A 26074-nucleotide genomic window follows, 5' to 3' on the forward strand; every position below is an offset into this window, starting at 1 on the left:
TGATACAGCAGAAAAAAACATAGAACTAATACAAGTTTTTGTCATTAAAGACAAACAATGAGGACAGTTGAAACCATCTGTGATCACTGGACTGAAATGCTCTTCTTAATTGTAGAAGTGTTTCCATATATATATATATATTAAAGTTTTATACCCCTGCTTTAATAGTTTTACACATGACATCCACGATGATAATTTAGTCAAAGTTTTCTCAGGAACTACATTACAAGGATTTCTGAAATTTGGTTACAGGGTATATATAGGTCAGCTATACTGTGTAATGTGTTTTCAGAATCATCTCTCAACAACTTCCTGTTTCATTTATCATTGGAGGTGTGTAAAGTTCAAATAGATTGATTTGTGTGCTAAATATCCATTGTCAAATAGATATTCATTTATTTATTTTTATTCTTTGATTTTTTTTTCTTCAGATATAATAGTGGTGGAAAGAAATTTACACAAGTTGTAAGCACAAAACATTTATCTGTCTCAATTGATGCTGTTGTAATTCATAATTCGTTGTGGAAAACTCATAAAATGGCTGCTAAAAACAAATAGCTTCCTTAAAAAGCTTGCAGTAAACTATGTAAGAAGACTCGCTAGTGCTTAAGTAAAGAAGTTCGTAGCAACTGTAAATACAGAATAGATCTGAAGTGCTAATCCATGTTCAAGTGCTTTATAAAATAGCTGAAATTTGTCTGGCTTAGAGGAAAGTCACTGGTATGGGTACATCAAGAACAAACGTGTCTTACAAGGACAATTGCTTTTAATAATTCTATGCAGTATATATTATAAAATTGTCAAGGAGGATATTATAGAAGACCGCTTTTATATTGTAGATGTTAAATGTGCTTGTTTTTTATGAAGAGATATATATACTGTAAATTCAGAAATTAATGCATGCATTTATTATTGCGATTTAGTCATTTTAGACCAAAATGCAATTCTAATTTTTGCAGTATTGAGAAAAATTCTACTAAATTCATATAAAAAATTTCAAAATGCAAGTTTAAATTATTGCCAACATAACCATCATAACCCTTTCTCATTTTTCGTAATAATAAAAACATCACAATAATTTCTGAATTTACATTTTACTCTCTATAATTGGCTGTTGGTACTCAATATATAATAAAAAACGATCAAAATCTGTTTTAACAATTGCAAATTCCAGTGTATTGAAATAGGGATTTGAAACATAGAAAAAAAAATTCTGTACACTTTAGCAAACAATTGTTTTGATAGCAATCAGATCTTGGATTCTATTTTATCTACCGTAATAAAGGTATCGATAAAGGTAATGGAGTGTTGTACAGTATTAAAAAGTCGTAGTATTAAGTTTTTCAACGTTAACTACTTCAAGGAACTAGGTCTTTCAATGAAAATTATTATTTATTGAAAAGATATGAAGGGTTTTACTTTTTTCTTGTCTTCCATTCAGCAATTGAATTTGAATCAGTCTAAAAAAAAATAAAGCTGCTTACAGTAGATTTAATATAAGTATGTCAACTACCAAATAGTAAAAAACAGATTTTTTAGCATTAGTGTAATTTATATAAAAAGATGTAACAGTTAGTTTAGTTGAAGAATGTTGGACAAACATGTACTCAAATAGGCTAGAATTGAGGTACATTGTCCAATGTGATAACCATTTAATAATGCTATATTATAAATGCTGTTTACCTGAAACAGTCATATTTAAGTATACAGTATCTGAAGTTCTGAACATCAGTTTATTATTCATTGATTATCATAGCAGAACCAGTTAATTGGCAACATATGTATTTTAAAGTAGAAGATCTCTGTACCAAAAACTGTAGATTTTTGCATACTTGAAGTTGATTGTATTTGAATTACTCAATATATTTGAAAGCTTTGAAGAGATAGCTTTATCTCATGTGCCATTTAACTTTTCCTTAGTTAGCTTTCTAAATAATAGCTTAGTTTTAAGTGATTGTGGTCATGCTGGTTCATATTGGAGCTTAGGAACAAAGATTGAACTTGACTATTTGTGAACGAAAATGAAAAGTGTTTAAAATTGGCGTTAAAGCTGTATGTAAAGGTCATCATCTGAAACAGAGAAAAATAAAGTGTTTAGAATTACAGTTAAACCTGTAGGTAAAGGTCATCATCTGAAACAGAGAAAACTGACCATATAAGAAAAGTGATATTTGAAATGAGGTTCAAAATGCTAGGTACTATTGCAGTGGGACAAAGATATGGTGAATTGACATGACATAAATTTGATCCAATTGTAATAGAGGTGACCTTCAAAGCAGGTTTGACGCTACTTGAAATTTGAAATGGTGCATTGAATAATTAGGAAGTACTTCCATAATTTTGTTTGTCCATGTAAAAAGAAAGAACGACTTGTTCCCCTGTTAAGTAAAGTGAAAGTTTCCATGTTTTGAACCATTTTAAGAGTTCAGGAAAAGGCATTGTAACTAATATATTTATAACAGGCTTACATATTATAACAGCTTTTGTAAATTTAGAAACAGCCATGTTCAAATTTATGTTGTAAAAGGGCTAAATTAAGTGTTAGAGACACAATTAATTGTGCTTTAATAGTGGGTTGTATCAAACCATCTACATGTCTTTCAATATTGTATTATGATTCTTGTAATAAAATCTGTCAATTGGTTGTCTTTTTTAACAATTAGGTGTAATTATGTGTATTCCATGCTGTTGATATTTGTAATATATACATATATTTATTACTAGTAATGTCTTGTGGTATAATTTATAGTGCTAAAGTTGTATATTCCCTCCAAGAGTGGACACATTTTTTTTTTGTCGACTCTTTATGTGATTTAGATATTACCAATTTTCTAAACTGAAAAATATGTTTGTCTGGTCAAGTTTTTGTATCATATTAGCTGCATCAAATAAAAATCAACCTTATGCAAGTGCAGGTATACAAGTACATATATTTATAGATTATATTATGCCCTTTCCATATATGCCCTGGTATTATCCCAAGACTCCTATATCAACCAAGGGCCGAGGGATGATACCAGGGCCAATTTGGAAAAGACATATTATAATCTATTTATAAATCACAAATTTAAGATTTACAGAAAAGAGAAAACATGTTGAATTATAATTATTTAATTATATACAACAAGTAAAACCATAAAAATCTTCAAAAAATGTCAAGTTCTTCAATTGAATTATCATCTGGATACAAAAATTATGTATCATATGCAAAACCCATTTTTTTCTTAACAAATATGTGATAAAAGACTTTGATTGATTTTGAAACATTTAAATACAACATAACCATGATAACAGATGAATTTTGGTCTATTAAGTATGATACTTATACATGTATCACCTCAATTTTCAAACTTTTACAGACATTTCACAGAGATTTTTTCAACCCAAAATAGGTTAACAGATGTACTGATATTTATTTGCACATGGTCGATTTCTATCGGATGCAGCTCATACATAATTTGAGGTTACTAAATGTTAACATGGTTTCAAAAGGTTCTAAATTTCAAACATAAATATCTTTCTCTGAAATTAAACTACATTGTTTTACATGGCTGAAATACATGTATAATAACCAAATTGCATAAAAGTCATTGTTGTTTTTATGTCTACAAGAATGCATCCCAACAACAGTACAGAAATAGGTTAAAATGAGCCATTGTCCTAATATATTAAATAAAGCACAGCAGAAATATTTAAAGCTTTAGACTAGTATAAGCAGTTGGTTGTCATTTTTCATATTTTTCTATTATGAGGGAAAGCAAAGTGAGTTTGTTCATTTACCTTTTTTTTACGAGATATTACGTTTTTAATACTTAAATAGTTCATTAACTTGTATCCTAGAGAAAATATTCTTACAAAATTCATTGAAAAAACATCATATTTTTAAATGATTTATTTATATTTTAACTTTTGCATGGGTAATGTGTTTTGGGCAGCTGTTTAAATTCAGTGTTGTGTATATACTCAAAAAGATCCATTGCAGGATGTTTCATGCCTTCTTTTCCCATGTTGTTAGTCTTTGTTGGCATAGCAGAGGTCAAAATTGTCAATGACATGATAATAGCCTCAATTGTGGACGTTTCTTTGTTTACATTGCATATGACGTCATAATTTAAATAATGTCACAACTAAAATCCCTAACAACAGAACCAAAATCGGAAACGTTACGGTATTTCCGTTTCTTTTTTTTTAACAAATATTTAAGTTACAAAAAAATAATTCATACAGACTTCGTCCCCATTTACAGGTAATGCCTGCCTCATATTAGCCTCAATTGTGGACAGGTAAATGCTTCAAAAAATAAAGATGTCATATAATGGTTAAGGTTGTTTATAAAACATTTCATTAGCTTTTTCAGCGCTTCACTGCCATTTATTTTCAAACATACATTAAAACTCCCAATTCTTACAAGTAAAACAGTTATCAGTTGATGGCATTATTATTTACAAATTGTAATAGCATACCTCTTTTTTTATAGTAAATTTGCTTACGGTATGCATTAAATTGTTACGCATGAAGATTTCCAATGGTTACCACATTTTGTCCGGTTTTGAAATTACATTTTTGATTATTTTATTTCAAATATTTGTGGAAGCTTCCATTATCCTTTTTTTTATCTGTCTCGTATCCGTGCTCCAATGTCCAACATTCAAATCATTGCTCATTGTTGTCAATTCTCTTAATCATTTAAAACTTAGTTGAATGTACAGATGGTCCCTTTTGAAAGTTCCTATTTCGTTTTCGAACTGATAGAAAACATGGCTGTCAGAGACAATGCTTGATTTTGATTGGTTACTTTTCAACATTCTTCTTAGAAGCTACAAGGCCATATCTTTCCATCCATTGAGGAATAACAATTAGGAGATCCTTAACACAGATTTGTGAAGTGTTGATTGATTGATATTATGATGTGCTGATTGAATGATATTATGGGATGGCAGCACATAAGTTATTTTAGTCATATTTTCATAATCTCCTCTAGAGTTACTATTAAGGATGTACTTAGGTGAGGTTATGTGAAAATTAATAAATTAAGAAGTTAAAATTAAAACTATAAACTGGTAGAGCATCAATTAAGGATAAAAATAAGCTAAAAATATTGACAGGTCATGGACCTCCTTTTCGAGATATTTGACATTTAACATATGGCGGGAAAAGGCTGACTCGGACTTTTACCTTAATATTTGCGTTGGTATTATAAGTTCTCAAAACAAAAGAAAGAAAATTAAGAATCTTCTAAAATTTTGGTAAATGACCTTTCATGAGCTATTAACACTTATATGAAAAAATAAATGGGTGTTAGGGGGCAAAATATTTTACATTGTATTGTATGGAAAAACATTTGACACAAATTTCAAAACCTCACCTAAGTACATCCTTAAGCTAACGGAATTGAAATTTCAAAGGGAAAAGCCATTTGTTAATGTGTTGCTTTATCTCTGAAAAGGTTTGAGGTCACCTAAATTAGTTGACCTCTACATTATATTAACTTTAACTTAGTTGACTTCTACTGGTTGGGAAATGAAATATAAAAAGAAACAAATCATAATACATTTGTTGTTGTGTTTTTTTTGCTTGATCTCCAGTAGCAAATATGTCATCCTTATCCATGATGAGTTGTTGCAGGGATTATTTAATTTTTAAAATTATTCTACAATTTATGCCAGTACCAATGCTCCATAATGCATATATCTAATACATTCAGATTTTGATATACCTCATTTGTAGAATTAGGTTGTTATGATTTAAACTAGGTTTAGTAATACAATAAACTGGTTGTAAATTTATTTAGAAAGTAATTTATGCTTCCTATTGAGTTATTGCCTTTGACTGTTACATACATAATTTATGCAGTAATGCTGATTTGTAATTTCAATGATATACATATAGTTGTACAATCCAAATTTCTGTAGAGTTTTGTTTTCTATAAAACCACTATTTTTAATTCAACCTATTTATCCACACAGGTCATATGGTGGTGATGAGTGCCATAACAATTTCTGTTAATTGTTCAATGAATGAAAGTTAAAAGAGTGTTTAGATGTTAAAAAAATAATTCTCATTACTTTTGTTGTATCTGGAGTTGAGTTTTCTCCTGATGATTTTTAATATCAGAAATATGTGCATAACAAAATTTCCTATTGTTTTTTGTTATTTCAAACCTTACTTAACAACAAGTATCGTTAGATTGGTTAAGGGGGCTCGCGGGTCTAAATCGATTTTTATATTTAATATAGGATTTCGCTATATTTCTCTATAAATTTAATTTTATCTTATACTTAATAGAAAAATGAAATAAAAAAATGGGGTTACCGTTCATTTACGCTCACAATCTGTCTTCAAAAGAAGCATACATTTTTGTTAATGTCCTTTTTTTCTGTTGAACTAATAGGAGAAATAGCGGTAATATCAAAATAAAAAAGGAACTAAATTACAGAAATCGCTTAAATTTTACAATTATTTAGTTTATGTACAGCTTATTCAAAAACAACATTAAAAAATATAGGTCACCATTGAGTTAAAAAAATGGCATTTTTGCACCTAAGGGAAATAATTTTGAGCGTTTTAAATGATATTTTCATTTTAAAAGTCACCTGGGGCCAACACAAATTAATTTCTTGGAATGAATTTTTTACCGTAAGATAAAGTAACAACTACTAAAGGTAATAAATAAAATTTGTAATGAAAAATAAATGTTTAATTTTTTTCTAAAAATCTTTATACCCGCAAGCCTCCTTAAGGCTTTCAAAACATGATATCATAATCTTAACGAAAGAAAATTGCATATGTTAGAAAACCTGTCAAAAGAATAATAGAAATGTAAGTTGTTAATCTCCACTTAAACAAATTTCCAAAGGGAGATAATATTGTAACAAATTTCCAAAAAGGGAGATAATATTGTAACAAATTTCCAAAAAGGGAGATAATATTGTAACAAATTTCCAAAGGGAGATATTATTTAAAAAGTTTTCAAAGGGAGATAGCAATTTTATCCCTTTAGCACCAAACTACCAAAAGAAATTTGAAATGTCTCTATTTTCCTATCATCAACATGGTTCAAAGAGGAAAATATTTATCTGATTTTTATGAATATAGTATGTACTGCATCACCTGTATTTATTGATTGGATGTTAAACTGTATATCTTTTTTTATGCTACACAATTTCAATTTCACATGCTTATGGTATTTATAAGTGCATGTAATTTTAATATAATATCTTATTTTGCATACATAAAGACAGACACGTTTACTATGTATATGTTTAGAGCCATGTATTGTGATATTTATTTTTAGAAACATATCTCACCATTGTTTTTGTGATTGGAGCTAATGTTATTTGTGCTAATTTTATTTTAGTTCTATTTATGTTTTCAAAGATGTAACAAATAAAATATCTTTACTTGGTGTCTTTGTCTTTGACTTACTTTTTAGCTCACCTGACCTCAAAGGTCAAGTGAGCTTTTCTCACCACTTAGCGTCTGTTGTCCGTAAACTTTTACAAAAATCTTCTCCTCTGAAACTACTGGGCCAACTTTGCCACAATCATCATTAGGGTATCTAGTTTTAAAAATGTGTCCGATGACCTGACCAACCAACCAAGATGGCCTCCATGGCTAAAAATAGAACATGGGGGTAAAATGTAGATTTTGGCTTATATCTCTGATACCAAAGCATTTAGAGCAAATCTGATGCGGGGTAAAATTGTTTATCAGGTCCCGATCTATCAGCCCTGATATTTTCAGACAAATCGGACAACCCATTGTTGGATTGCTGCCCCAGAATTAGTAATTTTGAGGAAATTTTGCAGATTTTGGTTATTATCTTGAATATTATTATAGATAGAGAAAAACTGTAAGCAACAATAATGTTCAGCAAAGTAAGATTTACAAATAAATCAACATGAACAAAATTGTCAATTGACCCCTTTATAGTCCATTTTTTAACAATTTTCATAAATTTTGGTAAATTTTTACAAAATATTTTCCATTGTAATTACTGGGCCAAGTTCATTATAGATCGAGATAATTATAGCAACAAGAATGTTCAGTAAAATAAGATCTACAAACACATCACCATTACCGAAACACAATTTTGTCATGAATTTATCTGTGTCTATTGTTTAATATGCACATAGACTAAGGTGAGCGACACAGACTCTTGAGGGCCTCTAGTTTGCAAAAACTCCCATGTATCATGTTCATAATTTCATTCATAAATTTTTTGCAATCACATTGATTGGTTTTCACACTTTTTGCAAGTGATAAAGGATAATCACTGATTTTAAAGTAAACATTGTCAACGGTGACCTATAGTTGTTAATGTCTGTGTCATTTTGGTCTTTTGAGGACAGTTGTCTCATTGGCAATCATACCACATCTTCTTTTTTGTCGAGCCTTTGACTTTAGTCGAAAAAGCGAGACTAAGCGATCCTACATCCCGTCGTCGGCGGCGGCGTCCACAAATATTCACTCTGTGGTTAAAGTTTTTGAAATTTTAATAACTTTCTTAAACCATACTGGATTTCTACCAAACTTGGACAGAAGCTTGTTTGTGATCATAAGATAGTATCCAGAAGTAAATTTTGTGAAAATAAAATTCTATTTTTTCCGTATTTTACTTATAAATGGACTTAGTTTTTCTGCGGGAAAACATTACATACACTCTGTGGTTAAAGTTTTTAAAATTTAAATAACTTTCTTAAACTATCCTGGATTTCTACCAAACTTGTACAGAAGCTTATTTATGATCATATGATAGTATCCAGAAGTAAATTTTGTGAAAATAAAATTCCATTATTTCCGTATTTTACTTATAAATGCACTTAGTTTTTCTGCGGGAAAACATTACATCACTCTGCGGTTGTAGTTTTTTAAATTTTAATAACTTTCTTAAACTATCCTAGGTTTGTACCAAACTTGGACAGAAGCTTGTTTATGATCATAAGATAGTATCCAGAAGTAAATTTTGTAAAATGACAAATCCATTTTTTCCATATTTTACTTTAAATGGACTTTTTTTCTGCCAGGAAACAACACATTCACTCTGTGGTTAAATTTTAAAAAAAATTGATAACTTTCTTATTCTATTTTTTATTTGTACCAAACTAAGAAGCTTGTTTATGATCAAAAGCTAGTATCTAGAAGGAAATTTTGTTAATATTTTGTACCTGTGTATCTGTAATTTACTTATAAATGGACTTAGTTTTTCTTCCAGTTAACATTACATCCAGTCTGCAGTTAAAGTTTTTAAAACATTTATTAGATTCATAAACTATCCAGGATTTTTTACCAAACTTGGACAGAAGCTTCCTACAATCCAAACATGGTATCAAGCGGAATATTTTTATTGATTTTTCCCTCATTTTTGTTGATCCTGCAATTTACAGCAAAAGTAGGCGAGACACTGGGTTTCGCGGAACCCTTACAAAATTTTTATATTGTCAAGCTGTGAATAGTAGTAAGTCAAAAAAGCAGTTACAATGAGTTATAAAGGTCTGACATCAACACTTTACTTCTCTCAAAAACAAAAGGTATTTAGATTTTTTACATGGTTTCTGACTTTAGACAGGCGATGGTTATGTAATAGGGTTACCGGTGCTGATTATATAAAGTTAACCTGTAAAAGTTGCTAAGTCTGGGATAACCACTCTTGGCTTTTCTTATCAGACTTGTTTTACCAAATCTCAAAACAAGACATATATTGGAGAAAATGGTGGGTTAAACCTGAAGAAATAGCTAGCTAAATTTCCCACTTGCACAACAATATATGTAGTCTGGGATTTTTGTCCCAGAAAGCTCTACATGGGGATACTGATCCAGCTTTAGCTCACTTCAAGATGGAAAACCTGGATGCCTCATACTTTGTATATAGATGCATTATGTTACACATTTTCTGTCTGTCATATATCTGTTGTCCTTGACCCCATTTTCATGGTTAAGTGACTACTTTTTAAAAAAAAAAGGTGTTTTTTTTTGTAGTCCTTAATTTCTTTCTTATTTTAAATTATAGGATAACTATATTTAGTATGTGCGACCTTGCAAGGCCCTCATGTCCGTTTACATCTGACCTTGACCACATTTCATGGATCAGTGAACAAGGTTAAGTTTTAGTGGTCAAGTCAATATATATCAGAGACTGCTTGTACCTTGGTGTACATGTCCAACTGAAAGGTTTCATCTGACCTTGACCTAATGTTCATGGTTCATTGGTCAAAGTTAAGTTTTTGTGTTTTGGTATATTTTTCTTAAACTATAAGCAATAGGTCAACTATAATTTTGTTGTATGGAATGATTGTAAGGTGTATATGCCTGTCTTGCAGGTATCACTTGACCTTGACCCCATTTTCATGGTTCATATATGAATTGGTCAATGCTAACTTAAGTATTTTTCTTGGATACCATAAGCAATAGAGCAAATATATTTAATGTACAGATTGATGGTAAGGTGTACATGTCTTTCTGGCATGGTTCATCTGACCTTGACCTCATTTTCATGTTCATTGGTCAATGTTAAGTTTTACTGGTTAAGTCATTTTATGCGAAGCTATAACCAATAGGTCATCTTTATTTGGTGTATTGAATGATTGTAAGGTGAACATGTATTTTCCGTTGGAGTTTTCTGACCTTGACCTCATTTTCTTGGATCATGTTAAGTTTATATGATACTGATAGTAAAGTTTTATATTTAGGACAATCAACATAAAATCAATGGTCAGTAAAGAAGGCGAGACATTTCATTATTTTTTTTTATAGTACCATTATTGAGACAGAAATGGGTAAACAACCAAAACAGACACACAAAAAAAATTATAAAGGGACAATAAATTAAATTCGGATTCAGCTGCCAAAAATGTGGCACTAAAATCTGCTTGATGTTTCGTTCCAGATGGTATCACTATACAGCCCAGTAGCCGGCTTTTAAGTGTTGACATTAAATATCATTGAGTAAAATTGAGAGTGGAAATGGGGAATGTATTAAAGAGACAACAACCCATAGAACAGACAACAGCAGAAGGTCACCAATGGGTCATCAATGCAGCGATAATTCTCGCCCCCGGATGCGGCGTCCTTCAGCTGCATGGCCCCTAAACAAATATCTACATCAGCTCAGTGATAATGGACCTCATACTAAACTCCGAATTATATACAAGAAACTAAAATTAAAAATCAGGCAAGAGGCTCCTGACTTGGGACAGGCGCAAAAATGCGGCGGGGTTAAATATGTTTTTGAGATCTCAACCCTCCCCCTATACCTCTAGCGGCAATGTAAAAAAATAAACGCATATAACAATACGTAATAAAACTCAGTCCAAGAGAAGTTCGAGTCATGAGCTGTTACTGAATACAAAATGTTGAATTATTCAAAACGCTTAGGATTCCCTGTAAAAAAAATTGTCTATACCCAGCAGGGACAATATATACTATAGAAAATATTAATAGTCCCTATCCCCAGGGAAAGGTTGCATTAGTCGTATTTGGCACAATTGTTCGGTATTTAAAGCTCTACAACTTTGTATTTTATTTAGTATATCAATTTTTTTTTTCAATTCGAGCACTACAGTGAGTCAATCTAATTAAAAACCGATCTCTCATCGCTTCTGTTTTTGATATGTCGCGAGCTCCCACGCGACATATCAGAAACAGGAGCGATGAGAGATCGGTTTTTAATTAGATTGCTACTGAGTATGAGTGTTAATTATGTTACCTAAATCTGAAACTGATATGCAAAATTATAAGCCTTCCATTAGATTGTTTCTATTTAATATCTTGTTTCAATCAGAAATATTTGTTCCAGATTATTTCGTCTGTTTGGAACTTATTTAAATCATAAAAAGGCTTCTACTATACATCACAGTGAAAGTACTTACAAACTCTCGTTGTAAATCGATATCATGAGAGATGAAAATGAAACCAATTTGTCAAAGAAGGATAGATTAAAAAGGCGTATCTCAGCAGCCATTCATGATTCAATGTATGTATGTACTTCGAGATTCTGCCAGTTGAGACGCACCCCTTGATTGACTGCAAGGGTACAGCGGATCCATGTACACTCCCTAAGGATTAATGGAGATGTATCCTTTAAAATATTATCCCACCACCAGACCAATCCCCACCCAACAGGCCCAAGGGAGCGTGTAGGACACCGGGAAGTCTGTTATTATGGTAGAGGAAGCCGAAATACTCGGAAAGAATCACCAATGAATCGATAAGGATATATTTGATGCACTTATAAATCCATTCAGATTTTTCTTTCAAGTGTGTGGTCCAATACAAATATTTATATATTGCTACACAAATCCCTGTTCTATCGAAATTTACAGTTTACTTCGTATCAACGACAATTCTTGAAATTTATAAAGATGAGCGGATTCGGAAAGAGAAGGAACTTCTATATTCCGATACTGAAACTGATGAACGTTTTACAATGGTAAGAGACATATCCCTGTAAGAAATATTCTTTCAAATTAGCAATTTTTTTTGCAAGGTATTGATTAGAAGAAAAAAACAATTTTGTACACCGTTCGAGTAATTTGAAACTTAGAAATATACTTTGCGTATTTCCTATGATACTTCGAGAAAACATTAAACTAAGCTGTCTATGCGGATTAAATCCTGATTAACTACAGTATTACTTTACTAGGATTAAAGGTATTTAGTCTATAGGCTACAGGTTTTTTTTTTTGTATATAAAGGAATATTCTCATACGTTGAAGTGCGTCTATTTGCAATTGATATGACTGAAAGGTTTGAGCACAATTAATTGTCTTATGAAAACAAAAAAGAAGTATACAAATTTCCAATTCAATCATAACGAATCTAGTGGAAATTATTGTAGACAATTTATTGATAGCACATACAAAGAGAACGAACACTTTGGTAGAACACACCATTCACTATAACGAAGAACGCATAGGTCATAACGTCGAGAACGCAACGACCAGACGGCATCCCTGAAAACGTGACTCGAACGCCATTGAGAACGCGGAGGGTATTATTAACTTTTAAAAAATCATGTGGAACACAACCCTAATGTTCATTATTGGAGCTTATAATTCTAGTAGAAACTTTGATGTTTATAATCATTCTGACAAACATCTGATTTCAGCAGTTGAACTTTATAATACTAGTGCGAGTTATGTAAATGTCCAAGGTGAATTATCAAATGACAATACATACGCACACACTAGTATGTATGTGATACTGCAGCTCGTTGGTATTTTCTTTATAATCGGTTGCAGTGTGTGTGTGTTGTGAAAATTTTAACCAACATGATAATTCGAAAAACCTTTGAAATTCACGTGCCATATTAACATTATTTGGATAGACACGAAACATTGATAATGGGACAATCGTACGTTGAATACAATGTCACAATGCTTTTATAATTATGTTAATAAACAAAATGTTAATTATTGTTGATTTTTTTTTTTTTTTTGGCATTCAGGAATATTAAACTCTGACCATACAATTAGTTTAAACAATATTTATTCAGATAAATCAACATTAAACATATTATACAATGAAATAATATTAGGGACCATACAATTGGTGAGGTCTCTCTATTTTGTTAAATCAGCTCTGAAATGTTTGTAAATACGTTTTTCGAAGCATCCTTTAAGGCTCCTTATAGAGACACTGATTGTCAAATTGTGCATCTGATGAAGTAGAATGTGTTCCATTAATGCTGTTATTGAAATGCAGCAAAATGCCTCAGTGTGTAGGCGAAGGTAATATCTTTTGTTAGATTGCTTGCTAGTTAGCTAAACCATGAAGTCATTATTAGGTTATATATGCTACCCTCCCTTAATAGTAGATTTTAGTCTTAACGGGTAACAAAATCTGTCTGTAGGATTACGTACACTACTCCGAAAGGATGGTCGTATATCTTACATCATCATGATTTCACGGTTCAGCTAGCAAGCAAGCTAACCAAAGATATTACCTTTACCTTACACGCAAGGCAATTTGCTTTCAAGATTGAAAAATAGTTTTTTTTACTAACTTTATCAAAAATGATTGTTTTCCCTTTACTGTAAAATGTGAGAAGTACCGGACACCATTGTCGAAAAAGGAATTAAAAAAGCTTTTGTGAAAATAAGTTTTTTTAACTTATGAGTATATGCACAACACAGAACTTCAATACTGAACCGGCACAAGGGCAATGAGAGGAGCAGACATTGGCAGCGATCACGAACTCCTCAAATGCAAATTAGGGAGCTACCATTTGATTTTTATGGGGGGGGCTAGGATGAAATTTGAAAAAAATAGGCAGGACAGGAGTTATGAGTCAAAAAAAAAGGCAGGATGAGACACTCGCAAAAAAAAAAAAGTCAGGACGACAATTTAGGTAAAAAAAAGTCAGGATAAACTAAAAAAAAAAGGCAGGACCGAACAGAGTGAAAAATAAAAAGGCAGGACAGAGATTACAGCTAAAAAAAAAATGCAGGACAAAATTGTTCATCCTAGCCCCCCCATAAAAATCAAATGGTAGCTCCCTTAAAGAATAACACTTAAGAAATACAATGTAGTAACAGACACTGCAAAGAAAGAGATTCTATACCACCAAACTACAACGTCCAGAAGTAAGAAAAACATTCTCAATTGAGCTGAAGAACGAAATTCCAACTCTTAGACGAACTAGAGAACATAGACACATTCTGGGATGGTATAAGAAAATGCTATAAAGAAAAAGCAACTAACACCCTATATATGTTTCAAAGATCGAGCGCGTTGGTAAAAATCCTATCCAATGAGTCATGGAAACTTGTAGATGAGGGAAGACAACTAAAGGAAAGAACTAACAACAGTAGATCAGAACGAGTTAAGAACAGCTTAAATGCCAAGTATAGTGACAAAGACAAGGAGGTGAAGAAAAGTATGAGAAATGACAAAAGGCAATGGACAGAAAACTTTTATAGAAGAACAAATGAAGAAACAGAAAAAGCAGCAAACAATGGTATAATGAAAACAGTATATGAAATACCTAGAACATTCAACGCTTTGCAATGAAAAACTGAAATCACCCCAAGTCAATAAAGATAAGTCTGGAAGTCCATTATCTAACCATGACGAAAAACTTAAAAGATGGAAAGATCACTTTCTTTCAAAAAGGAGTCTTGAACAGACCAGAACCCGTGAAATACCATTTAATATCAATATAATATATGAATTCGAGGAAAGAGAGATAGATACAGGTCCATGATCAGGTAAGAGGAAATTACAAAAATCTTGAAAAGATTGAAAAATGGGAAGTCAGGAGGCATATAGATGGCATAACAATATAATAACCTACCGTCGTTAATTTAAGCTTCAGACAAAGTTTCCATTATGTGTTTATTTTGTAGATGTATCATTATTTACTATATGGTTTCACCAATTTAATTTTGAATCCATATCATATTGTAAAGCTTATGTAAATACTTGGTGGTTGTTATTGTATCTGCTTTTAGAATCTCAGATGTCAGTTATATATGCGCTGTTAATATTAAAAAAAAACTCTGAGATGTGTTCAATTTGGGTACCCTCACGTTAAATATTCATCGATCCCAAAAATTTGAAATCAGGATTTTGTATTACAAAATATATGATATATTGGTTATTATATGCACGAATTGAAGAATAAGTTTTTTTTCAGTTTAAAAAAATTACAAAAAAAAAATGAAATTAGCACTTTATTGACTCTTTACAGTTTTTGTAAATGAACACTTTATCGTAAAACATAAAAACTAAAACCGGACACAAATTCGGATTGAGCTCCTAGACCATGCAAAAATCAAAAAGGACCACACCAAAAGTCTCTTGATACTCAATAAATGGACATACATGAACAATCATATTTCATAAAACGGATGTTTACGTAAGCAATTAAAGGATTGATCTTTTAATAGCGATTGTCATATTTAAAAGAAACCACAGGAGTTGGAAAATCTATGCCAATAACTGAATAACGGAAATTTATTTCAAGGATTTGCATAGTAAGAACAATACAAATCCTTGGGTGTATGTTAAAATCGACTATCGCAGTACAGCTTCTCGGGATGATACATGCTAAGGGGTAGATTTGGACAAGATACTTGTAAATGTAATAACTTTTATCAGACCAGTCACTGTACATGTATCAAGAGAGGGGGTAGGAGGGGTCCTGATCCTGAAATCCCGGGCAAAAAAACACCTGATCCCGAAATCCCTGGCTTAAAAACAAGAAATCCTGAGGTCCCGAAATTCGAAAAAAAGAATTCCCGGATCCTGAAACGGTCAATCCCGAAATACCGAGCTTAAAAACACCGATCCCAGAATCCCGATAAAGGTCCTATCCCCCCTCTATCAACTCACATGACATGTCAAGTTCTAGTCTTAAATATTTATGACCTCTTGAAAGTCTATTATATTTTTTTGCATGGATCCCTTACATCAACATCAAATGAAATGAATATAATAGCCTCTCAAGACGTCATAATTATTTGGACTAGTCAAAGATTTAGCAGCAGAACTGTAGAGCTATGTTTCTGCAGCTATCAAAGATCAAGTTATACAGTTCTGCAGCTACGTTATGTCTTTACCACAGGTATTTGGGGCATGCCCTTTTTTTGGGCCCACTGAAGTCTTTTTTCCCATACTAAACATTTTCTACAACATATAGACATTTTAAAACAAGTCTCATTACTAGTCGATTACAGTAACTTTAAATAACTATCCACACGAACCCAAAGTAAAGAACAGGGACTAAACTTGGGAATTTCAAGCTGGGAGCCCCGACCAGATATTACATAATTAGTTTCTATATGTTCAACTGAAATTTACCAGAAAGATTAAGGGCCCAGCTCAAAATCTAGGAGACATGGGTGATTGGGCTCCCTTTAAGTTTTGTCCCTAAAGAAATATTAGCTTACAGTACAGCAAAACAAGGGGTTACATGCCCCAAATACCTGTGACTAATAAGTTTAAATTAAAAAGGAATTTAAATAGGTGATAAGGCTGCAATGTGAAATACATAGCAGTAGGCTGGCATATATTTCCTTCCCAAAAATACCTATGATACAAGCCCTTGTGAAACAATGAAAGATCTACATGTACAGTTATTAGTTAAAAAATCAATTCAAATCATTTATTTTCCAAATTAAAGGGTGCGTATTAAAGGGCATATCAATTACATTTACAAACAAGAAAATAAAATACAAACATGCATACATCATTTAAGACAAAGACAATCATTAAACATTATTTTATGATTAATAAAAAAAAAGCTGGTACAGGAGAGATAACTCCAATGTATATTAAGACACCAAGAACAAAAAACAAAAAATAAACAAAAAACAACCTATATTATTTGGTAAATTAGACTAGTTAACATGTTAAACCAAGTCTCCAACATGTACATAAAATAGATCATTAAGAAACTAATTTTTGCAGGTTTTACCACATACAATGTACATGAAAAGGATAGCCCATGAAACATTATATGCCAACTTACTGTTTTCTGATACATGTACTTAGAATATTTGTATATAGTGATCATATAAATTTCTGTGTCAGCTTCCAACTACATGTACCTTTTAACAGCGATGTAAATGTCAGTTTTTTTGTCAGTACTCAGAAAAGAAAATTTTCTCAGCCTTTAGATCAAGATAAAAGATAACTAAAAATTTAAAGTAATGTAAAAAATTGTGCTTGCTGCTACAGGAGCTACATGTACATATTGTAGGCTAGCTATATGTGAGCAGAGCTCAGTCTCTGTTGAAATTTTTCAAGCTATTTTGCTTTTATATGTCTTTAATTATTATACATGTGTCTTTTTCAATATTGTATTGTCAATACTCATGATTGTATTTCTTGTATTTGTAGTGGATTTCTATGACCTTTTGATTTTATAAAGATGCCAGGATTTCAGTGCCTGCCTTGTAATGTTAATTTAAATTCCCAGGAGCAGTTAGCTCAACACAGGGCTGGTGCAAAGCACCTCAAGAAACTGAAAGAAAAAGGCATTGGATTGGCTCCAGGTATGAATTTAAGCCTAAACAATTATTAACAGTCTATTTTTTGAACTTGAAATTATTTTTAATTATGGAATTTACATAATTTCTTGTGCTTGAAATTTTTAATAAATTCCATGTTTATTTTGTACTCTAATGTTCTGTGCTGTGCACAACACTTTCTATTCAGTGTATTACAAAGAAGAAAGTTCATTTTTAATAGAATGTACTGTGCCACGCACAACACTATCTATACAAAAAACATTATATGGAAAGTGTTGTGAACTGCTCAAAACATTATTATACCAAATCAACATGGAATTTATTAAAACTTTCAAGCTCAAGAAATTATTTAAATTCCATAATTAAAAATAATTCCAAGTTTAAATAATAGCCTGTTTATTGTAAATTCAGAAATCATCACATGCATTTATTATTGCAATTTTGTCAAAATGCGATTTTAATTTTTGCGTTATTGAGAAAAATCCTGTTTAATCCATACAGTATATAAAAAATTTGAAATGTGGTTTTAAATTATTACGGTTATAACCCTGTCACATTTTTCGCAATAATAAAAACATTGAATAAAATTCTGATTTTACAGAATATTACTTACAGAACACAAAGATAGTTTGCAGGAAAAACTTTTCAACTTTTTTTTTCTCTGATTAGGAACTTATTCGTCATATTCTTTAATGTTTTATCATGTGTTTATATTTACAGTGATTAAAAACAATAGAAAGTCTAAAATACTGATGTAGCGATTTTGATCTTAAAAATCAGGGCTGTTAAAGTCAGTCATACTATTTATTTGAAATTGCCTTTACTTAATGAATGAAAGACAAGAATTTATATACCCATTCTTATCAATAGAGCTGGCACTTTGATATAATATAACTTAAAAGTGGAATTTCCTGACAATTTTTGTTTTGTTTAAAATTACCAGTCTAAATGTCCTTTAGCATTATTACAAATTATTTACAAAATTACAAATTGTGCAACCAAAGAAAATAGTAAAATAATTAGGGGATATTTATATTGTCTTCTGACATAGAGACATGGTAAAGTAAGTTTTTGGTACATGTACCACAATTCCCTGAGAATACACTAGAACTGAATATTGACCTGAGAATCTATGTATGTTACCAAAAGCTTTAAATTGTATATGGTGTAATACTAGTACTACTTTTACAAATTTAAGTATATTTAATTATGAAATTTAAGCCATTTTAACTCATCAAGAGTAAAATTTTACTTCAGGACTTCAATTTGTGTACATGTGTATTATCCATAAGCACAGTATTTCACCATATAACCTGAAGTATTGGGATATATTTATCTGTTCTCTTGTCAATATGCAGGTCTTGCGAGTTCTCGGAAGATCGTTAAGTTAACTTTCAATAGAGAGTAGATACATGTTTAAGAAGATCTGGTATGCGTGCCAATGACAACTCTTCATCCTAGTCACATTTTATTGAAGTTAACCATTATAGGTCAAATTTCAGTCTTCAACACAGAGCCTTGACCCACACTGAACAGCAAAGGCCCTTATCTGAAAAAAATGAGAATTTTTAAATGCATTTTTTAGTTTAATAGATAATAAAATATGTTCCTGTACATTTTATTTCAGGGCAATAGAATACAGAATCAACTAAGCGTTTAGCTGTCTGATGGTATGCAATGGAATATTTCTTTTAAAACCTTTGGTATTCTGTAGTATTAAGCTGGAATCCTTTCTTTAATTAAATTAACAGTTACCGTATTTAATAAAGATATTGATTTTAACCAAATGACTTTAATACATGACTTACAGAAAAGAATATTACAGCACTGTAATTATGTTCTTGACTTTTAAAGAATTCCAGTTTCAATGCAATTTTTTCAAAGGTTTTGAAATAGTCCATTGCTTGAGATAAAAAAAGAAAAGCTTTCAAATTTATAGATTGATCATGTTGATTGATTGTTGATTTCCTAACTCCAATGGCAAATATTTCATGCATGTTCAGGACGATTAAAAGATAAGAGTGATCATGAAGATATCTTTAATTATATGTTATCCATATATTTTTTGTCTCGCACAGACAAGTAGAAAATGCAAGAGTTTAGCTTGCTTTAAAATTTCTACATTGTTTACAAGTAAAAATTTGTGTCTAGGTTAGATTAAAGTGCACCAATGCCCGAGTAAGTCAATACATTGTAGTATTTGATATGCAGTTTTATGAGTATTGATGATTTACATTTCTATGGAGGAAATTAGGCCCTGGCCCCTGCACCTACAAATAAATCCACATTACACATTCTGTCATATATATTTTTTGCAGAATCCCATATGCATAGACTTAAGATTTTGCCAAAACTGTCTACATGAATTTTCCATTGTTCTTCTTTTGCCGAGATTGATGACTTGAAAAAAAACCACCTAAAAACCCCAAGTTATATTATAAATATATATTTTCAGAGAAAGATGCCTTGCCTGCTGCTGAACCTAAACTCTATGGAACTTTCGTTGCATCTAAACTGACTCCTGTGATAGGAAATGTTGGGAAGATAGACTTGAGTAACAAGCCTTTATTTCCCCCTCCTCCTCCTCCACCTCCAGTTCATCTGATGGCACAGAGTGCACCCAAACAACCTGCAGCACAGGGAGGATCCCCTGCATCTAACATAAAGCCACAAGCTAGACCTCTCCCTCCTCACCTGATGCCAATGGGAGCACCACCAAGACCTCAATCTAATCTGTGTGCACCACCACGGCCTCCATTTCATCTGTGTGCACCAATTAAAGGAAAAAGATTCAGTGATACACTAGACAATGGACAAACAGGAGCAATAGACCAGCAGACGGTGAATTCTCTTCTGGGAATCACTCCGGTGATGAAAGCCGTGGTGAATAATGCTCTAGGGAACCTTCCCCTGAAGAGAAAACTACACATCAGTAGATGTGATGCATGTGATATTGAATTCAATGCTGAATCACAAGAAAGACAACATTATGATGGAAAGAAACATGCTAAAAGAATGAGGACATTGGCATTAGAAATCAAACCTGGAGGTAATATAACTGAACTATCTCCACTTTTGAAAACCAAGGATTTGTAAAGATACTCTTGTTTGAGATAGTGATGTTTACTTTGTTTTTACGTACATTTGAAATTTAAAAACATATTTAGATTATATTCTCTGTGTAAAAGATATGTTAATGCCTATTATTGGATATTGGATAAAGAAAACTTTGTAGTCTGTTGATAAACTGATATTTAAAACTGTAAAATCAGAACTTGTTGCGTGCATTTATTATTGTGATTTTTGTCATTTTGGACTTAAACATGTAAACCTGATTTTAATTTTTGCAATATTGTGAAAAATCCTGTTCAATTTATATGAAAAGTTTCAAAATGCAAGTTTAAATTATTGCTATTATAACCCTATCACATTTGTGGCAATAATAAAAATGTCACAATAATTTTTGAATTTACAGTACACGCAGTAGTACAAAATTTTTTTTGTTAATTCATAAAGTCATGTTAGTTGATAATAATGTAAATCAATTAATTTCAGGTGAAGTATCGCCATCAGTACTACAAGCTAGTGGATTTACCTGTCAATTTTGTGATGTGCTGCTGAATTCATTGGAGCAGTTGGAACAACATAGATTTGGTAAGGAACTGTACTATATCATATATATATGTAGACTGAAAATGATGAAATTCAACATGACAGGTGAGACATTGTGGAGTAGGATCTGCTTACCCTTCCTGATCACCTGAGATCTTCCCTATGGTGGTTTTTGTGTTGCTAAGCTTTTAGGTTTCTTGTTTGTAATTTTTGTACTGTTCTTTGTCATTTCATTGATTTTGACTTTTGTTGTATTAAGATATAGAATGATTTTGTTATGGCCTGGATAAAGATGCTGGAACAGGTATTTTGTAAGGAAACAGTTTAAAAAGAAATGATCTAGATTCTGTGAGATATGTATGGCAAATGCTTTTCCCAGTGCTGTCAAAATTTATCATGTTTAACCCCACCACATTTTTTGCCTGTTCCAAGTTAGGAGCCTTTAATTGTTTTTCTTGTATGTTTTATTAATTTTAGTTCATTTATATGTTTTGGATTTTAGTGTGAGGTCCATTTGCACTGAACTAGTATATTTTGTAGTACACAATTTTATTTAGGGTCCAGCTGAGGACCACCTCCAGGTGCATGATTTTCTTGCTGCGTTGAAAACCAATATATAACATAATGATATTACCCTATTGATGGTTATTATTAAAAAAAACTATAACAAATCACAATTCAAAATACCATACATAAATTTTAAGATTAAACAGTATGAACCTAAAACCAGGGTTGCTCTGGTCCCTGCTCTGCATGTTGGCACCAATTGTGTTTTTTTTAGTTCAAGTGAACATCAGGTGATATGTTGCGCTCAAAGATTTCACAGAAGAGAACTTATAGGAGTTATCTATAAAATGGAAACATCACTATAAATTGTATATGTCCAGGCCTCGACAATAACGTTTGTCCGATTGTCCGGTACCAGAGCAAAAAAAAGTCGGACAAGTAAAAGCTATATCAAGCTTGTCCGATGGGACAAGTATAATTATTCTGCAGAAAATAAATTTGATGAACAAAGTAATTATAATCAATAAAACAAGAAGAGAAGAGAAAAATAAAGTTTTAATTTTACATGTTTACTTGCAATCGAATATTTAAAACTGGTTCTTTGTCAGGTACTTTTTAACAGGTAAAAGTCATGCTATTCTCGTAAACCAGTCGTTAAATACTGATTCGAATCAGCGGCGCTTTGCAGATAAGGTAACTTTACAAGACAGTTCATCACTAGCTCGAAACGATTCGGCTCCAACTTTAATAGACAGTTTGGCACCGTACGAGACATATTTAATAGACGTGATTGGTAGACAGTTTGGTAACGCAGACATATCGGGACCAAGACAAATCTGTACATCATTTTTCTACCTTATTCTGTTGCTTTAAAATACATTATACTGGTATTTTTTTTCAACAAAAATACTTTTTAAATGAGAATGAAGAAATTGTTTACCATAAAATTCACTAAATCATATGTAGTAAAAAACAATACTTGCAATAGGGTGACCTATAGTTGTTAATTTCTTGCAGAGAGTTGTCTCATTGGCAATCATGAGGGTCTGGATTTGGGGGGGGGGGGTCTGTTATTCTGTAAACATTTAATTTTCTCCCCTTTTTTCTCTAATCTTCAAAAAATTTACCCCTTTTTTCTCCAATCTTCATTTTTTTGCCTGTTATTCTCTGATCTTCAGTTTTTAAGAGCATTATTCTTTAATCATTTAACCCCATCCAAACCCTCAATCATAAGTCATCTTCATTTTTGTATGCCCCACCTACGATAGTAGAGGGGCATTATGTTTTCCTGTCTGTTCGTCCGTTCGTCTATGCGTCCGTTCGTCCAACTTCAGGTTAAAGTTTTTGGTCAAGGTAGTTATTGATGAAATTGAAGTCCAATCAACTCGAAACTTAGTAAACATGTTCCCTATGATATGGTCTTTCAATTTTAATGCCAAATTAGAGTTTTGGACATAGAAAATGATATCGCGAGTGGCGTATCCGTGTACTATGGACACATTCTTGTTTATTGATTGCATTTGAATACACTTTTTAAGTTAAAAAAACATTGACAGGCCTATCAGATGGTTCCTGATCATCTGCCTAGTCTTGTAAGACTTTGGCATTTATGAAAACTAGAACCTGTGACAAAACTAGATTCAGTTGTTCCGACTCATATTATTAAAAGTATTTCAAAAGACACATTATGTATGAATCAAACACTGTGGAATCAACTTCTTTTCTATTGTTTTAGTTTATTTTGTTCCTTGAATCTACTTATTATGCAAAAAAAGGTTATTCTTAATATTTTTTTGGACAAGTTACAATTTCATTCGTACAAGTAAGTTTTGGTATGTACTTGTCCTACTGGACAAGTTGAAAAAAAAGTTATTGTAGAGGCCTGATGTCAAAAGCCCTTTCCTGAATGATTTAAAAGCCAAGCTTAAGACTGTAGTAGTATAAAAACAATTGGAAGAGCTATATTACTTTAATTCTCATATCTGATACCTATAACACTGTATCCAGATTTCCCCTGAAAACAAACGCAATGATATATCTATCATTTCAGTTCATTATACAAAATTTGTAATAATATGCATGTTAAATACATTTGTGCATTTATGTGTTCACTTTCTGAATGAATAGATTTTAAATTTCAACATTTGTAAATAACAAAAAAAAATGTAGGTGAGAAGAACATGTTCAAGGAGATTTACTCTTCTCTAATTTACAAATGATTTATGTGCTATTTTCACATATCCCAAGAGGTGCGAGAAAATTGTTTTTTCATCACTAGTGCAAAATCTTCTCAGCAAATGATCATGATGATCGGTCAAAATTTAATTATGATGCTAGATTTTCTTGATTTCTTCTGAATTTCCTATTGTGACCTTGCCTGATGAAGTCACATTTATAAAAGAACACAATGTTCTGCAAATGTTTGAAAAGAAAGGATAAAAATCATAAGAGAAACAGATTCTACCACTAAAACTTGTATATTATGATATGTCTCCACTCTCAATGTTAGTGAAATTTTAATTATTTAAAAGGGTTGGCAAGCATCACCCTTTACAGCAGATTTCATTGAGTGTGTATCCAAAGGTAATATCGTTGGTTAGCTTGCTTGTTAGCTGAACCGTGAGGTCATTGTTAGGTCAGGTAAACTACCCTCCTTTAAGAGTAGACTAGTCCGGCAGATAACCAATCTATCTGTCTGTTGGACTAGGCTTCTTCGAAAGAAGGGTAGTATACCTGACCTGATAATGAATTCACGGTTCAGCTAACAAGCAAGCTAACCAAAGATACTACCTTTGGATACATACTCAATGAAATCTGCTGTAAATATTAAATTTTTTAACTGTTTCTATGGAGAAATATCATAACACACTTGCAGTGATTAAATCTTTATATCCTGTTTCTAATCTTACTTTAGCATGTTTAATACAGTTTTGTATTTGATTTATTTGAAATTAAATGAAGGATTAAGCTAGCTATATATATAAAACCAGGTTTGATCCACCATTTTCTACATCAGAAAACGCCTGTACCAAGTCAGGAATATGACAGTTGATCATTTCTTTGCTGAGTTTGAGCTTTTGATTTTGCCATTTGATTAGGGACTTTCTGTTTGGAATTTTCCTCCGAGTTCAGTAATTTTATAATTTTACTTTTTACTTATACAGTTATTCGTATTTTGATAGGTTCTAAACACCAGAAAAAAGTGGCTGCAGCAAAGACCATAACAACTGGTGGAACACCAACTGAAACAGAGGACAACAGTCCACAGGAGAATGATCTCACTGTCTGATATTTTAGTCTACTGATCCAGACCCATGTTATCTTCTTGCAATATAGACAAAGATTTAGATCTATAAGATTACAGTATTTCATGTGATACTGTAAATTCAGGAATTATTAATGTGAAAAATGTGACAGTATTAGGATTTGCAGTAATAAAACTTGCATTAATGTATGCAGTTAAATAGTGATTTTTCCTTCATGATATGATCGCAATAACAAATGAACACTGAAATGAAAGATAAATTGTTTGCAACAGTCATATGAGGTAATGTTCAGAGGGGACAACATGTTTTGTTCAGTGTCACTAGAAATACACCTTATCACTATATGGAAATCTGTCACGCTTCTGCTGTTTGACCAGAGAATCTGTCCGCTTAAACTTTTGACATCCTACAACAATCCCTTTTCCAATGTAGCAACAGATATTTTCTATTATAAATGACATCAAAATTTTTCAGGTACTTTTGTGATGTCCAGTACTGGCGGACAAAAAGCGATAAGGTGTATACTAAAGAATACAATGTATATTGTTTAATATAAAAAAAAAAGATGGTGTATGATTACAAATGAGACAACTCTCAATGACACACAAATTAACAACTATAGGTCACCGTACGGCCTTCATCAATGAGCAAAGCCAATACCACATAGTCAGCTATCAAAGTCCCCGAAAAGACAATGTAAAACAATTCAAACGAGAA

The 26074-nt window shown here is 31.8% G+C and overlaps 2 protein-coding genes across 8 annotated transcripts in view; both read left to right on the forward strand.

The window, feature by feature from the left end:
* LOC139498175 (calmodulin-regulated spectrin-associated protein 1-B-like) overlaps positions 1 to 3091 on the forward strand; it is a 28196-nt gene extending 25105 nt beyond the window's left edge. For 5 of the 6 annotated variants that reach the window (XM_071286509.1, XM_071286511.1, XM_071286512.1 and 2 more), the window contains one exon: positions 432 to 2363. In XM_071286509.1, the coding sequence (XP_071142610.1) occupies positions 432 to 558 (127 nt within the window). In that variant the 3' untranslated portion in view covers positions 559 to 2363. Of the gene's footprint in view, positions 1 to 431 lie in introns of all 6 variants that reach the window. The other variant, XM_071286510.1, reaches the window with a different exon arrangement.
* Positions 3092 to 15717: 12626 nt separating this feature from the next.
* LOC139498177 (zinc finger protein 385B-like) lies at positions 15718 to 25806 on the forward strand. 2 transcript variants are annotated; one of them, XM_071286515.1, is made up of 5 exons: positions 15718 to 15856; positions 17842 to 17996; positions 20428 to 21021; positions 21528 to 21626; positions 25274 to 25806. In XM_071286515.1, the coding sequence occupies exons 2-5, from the start codon at positions 17873 to 17875 to the stop codon at positions 25378 to 25380; spliced, it is 924 nt and encodes a 307-aa protein (XP_071142616.1). In that variant the 5' UTR covers positions 15718 to 15856; positions 17842 to 17872; the 3' UTR covers positions 25381 to 25806. The 2 variants fall into 2 exon arrangements, with proteins under 2 accessions (XP_071142616.1, XP_071142618.1); XM_071286517.1 differs by having other exon boundaries at positions 15722 to 15974.
* The last annotated feature ends 268 nt before the right edge of the window (positions 25807 to 26074 follow it).

This window comes from Mytilus edulis, chromosome 12 (assembly GCF_963676685.1).
Source record: "Mytilus edulis chromosome 12, xbMytEdul2.2, whole genome shotgun sequence".
Lineage (NCBI taxonomy): Eukaryota > Metazoa > Mollusca > Bivalvia > Mytilida > Mytilidae > Mytilus > Mytilus edulis.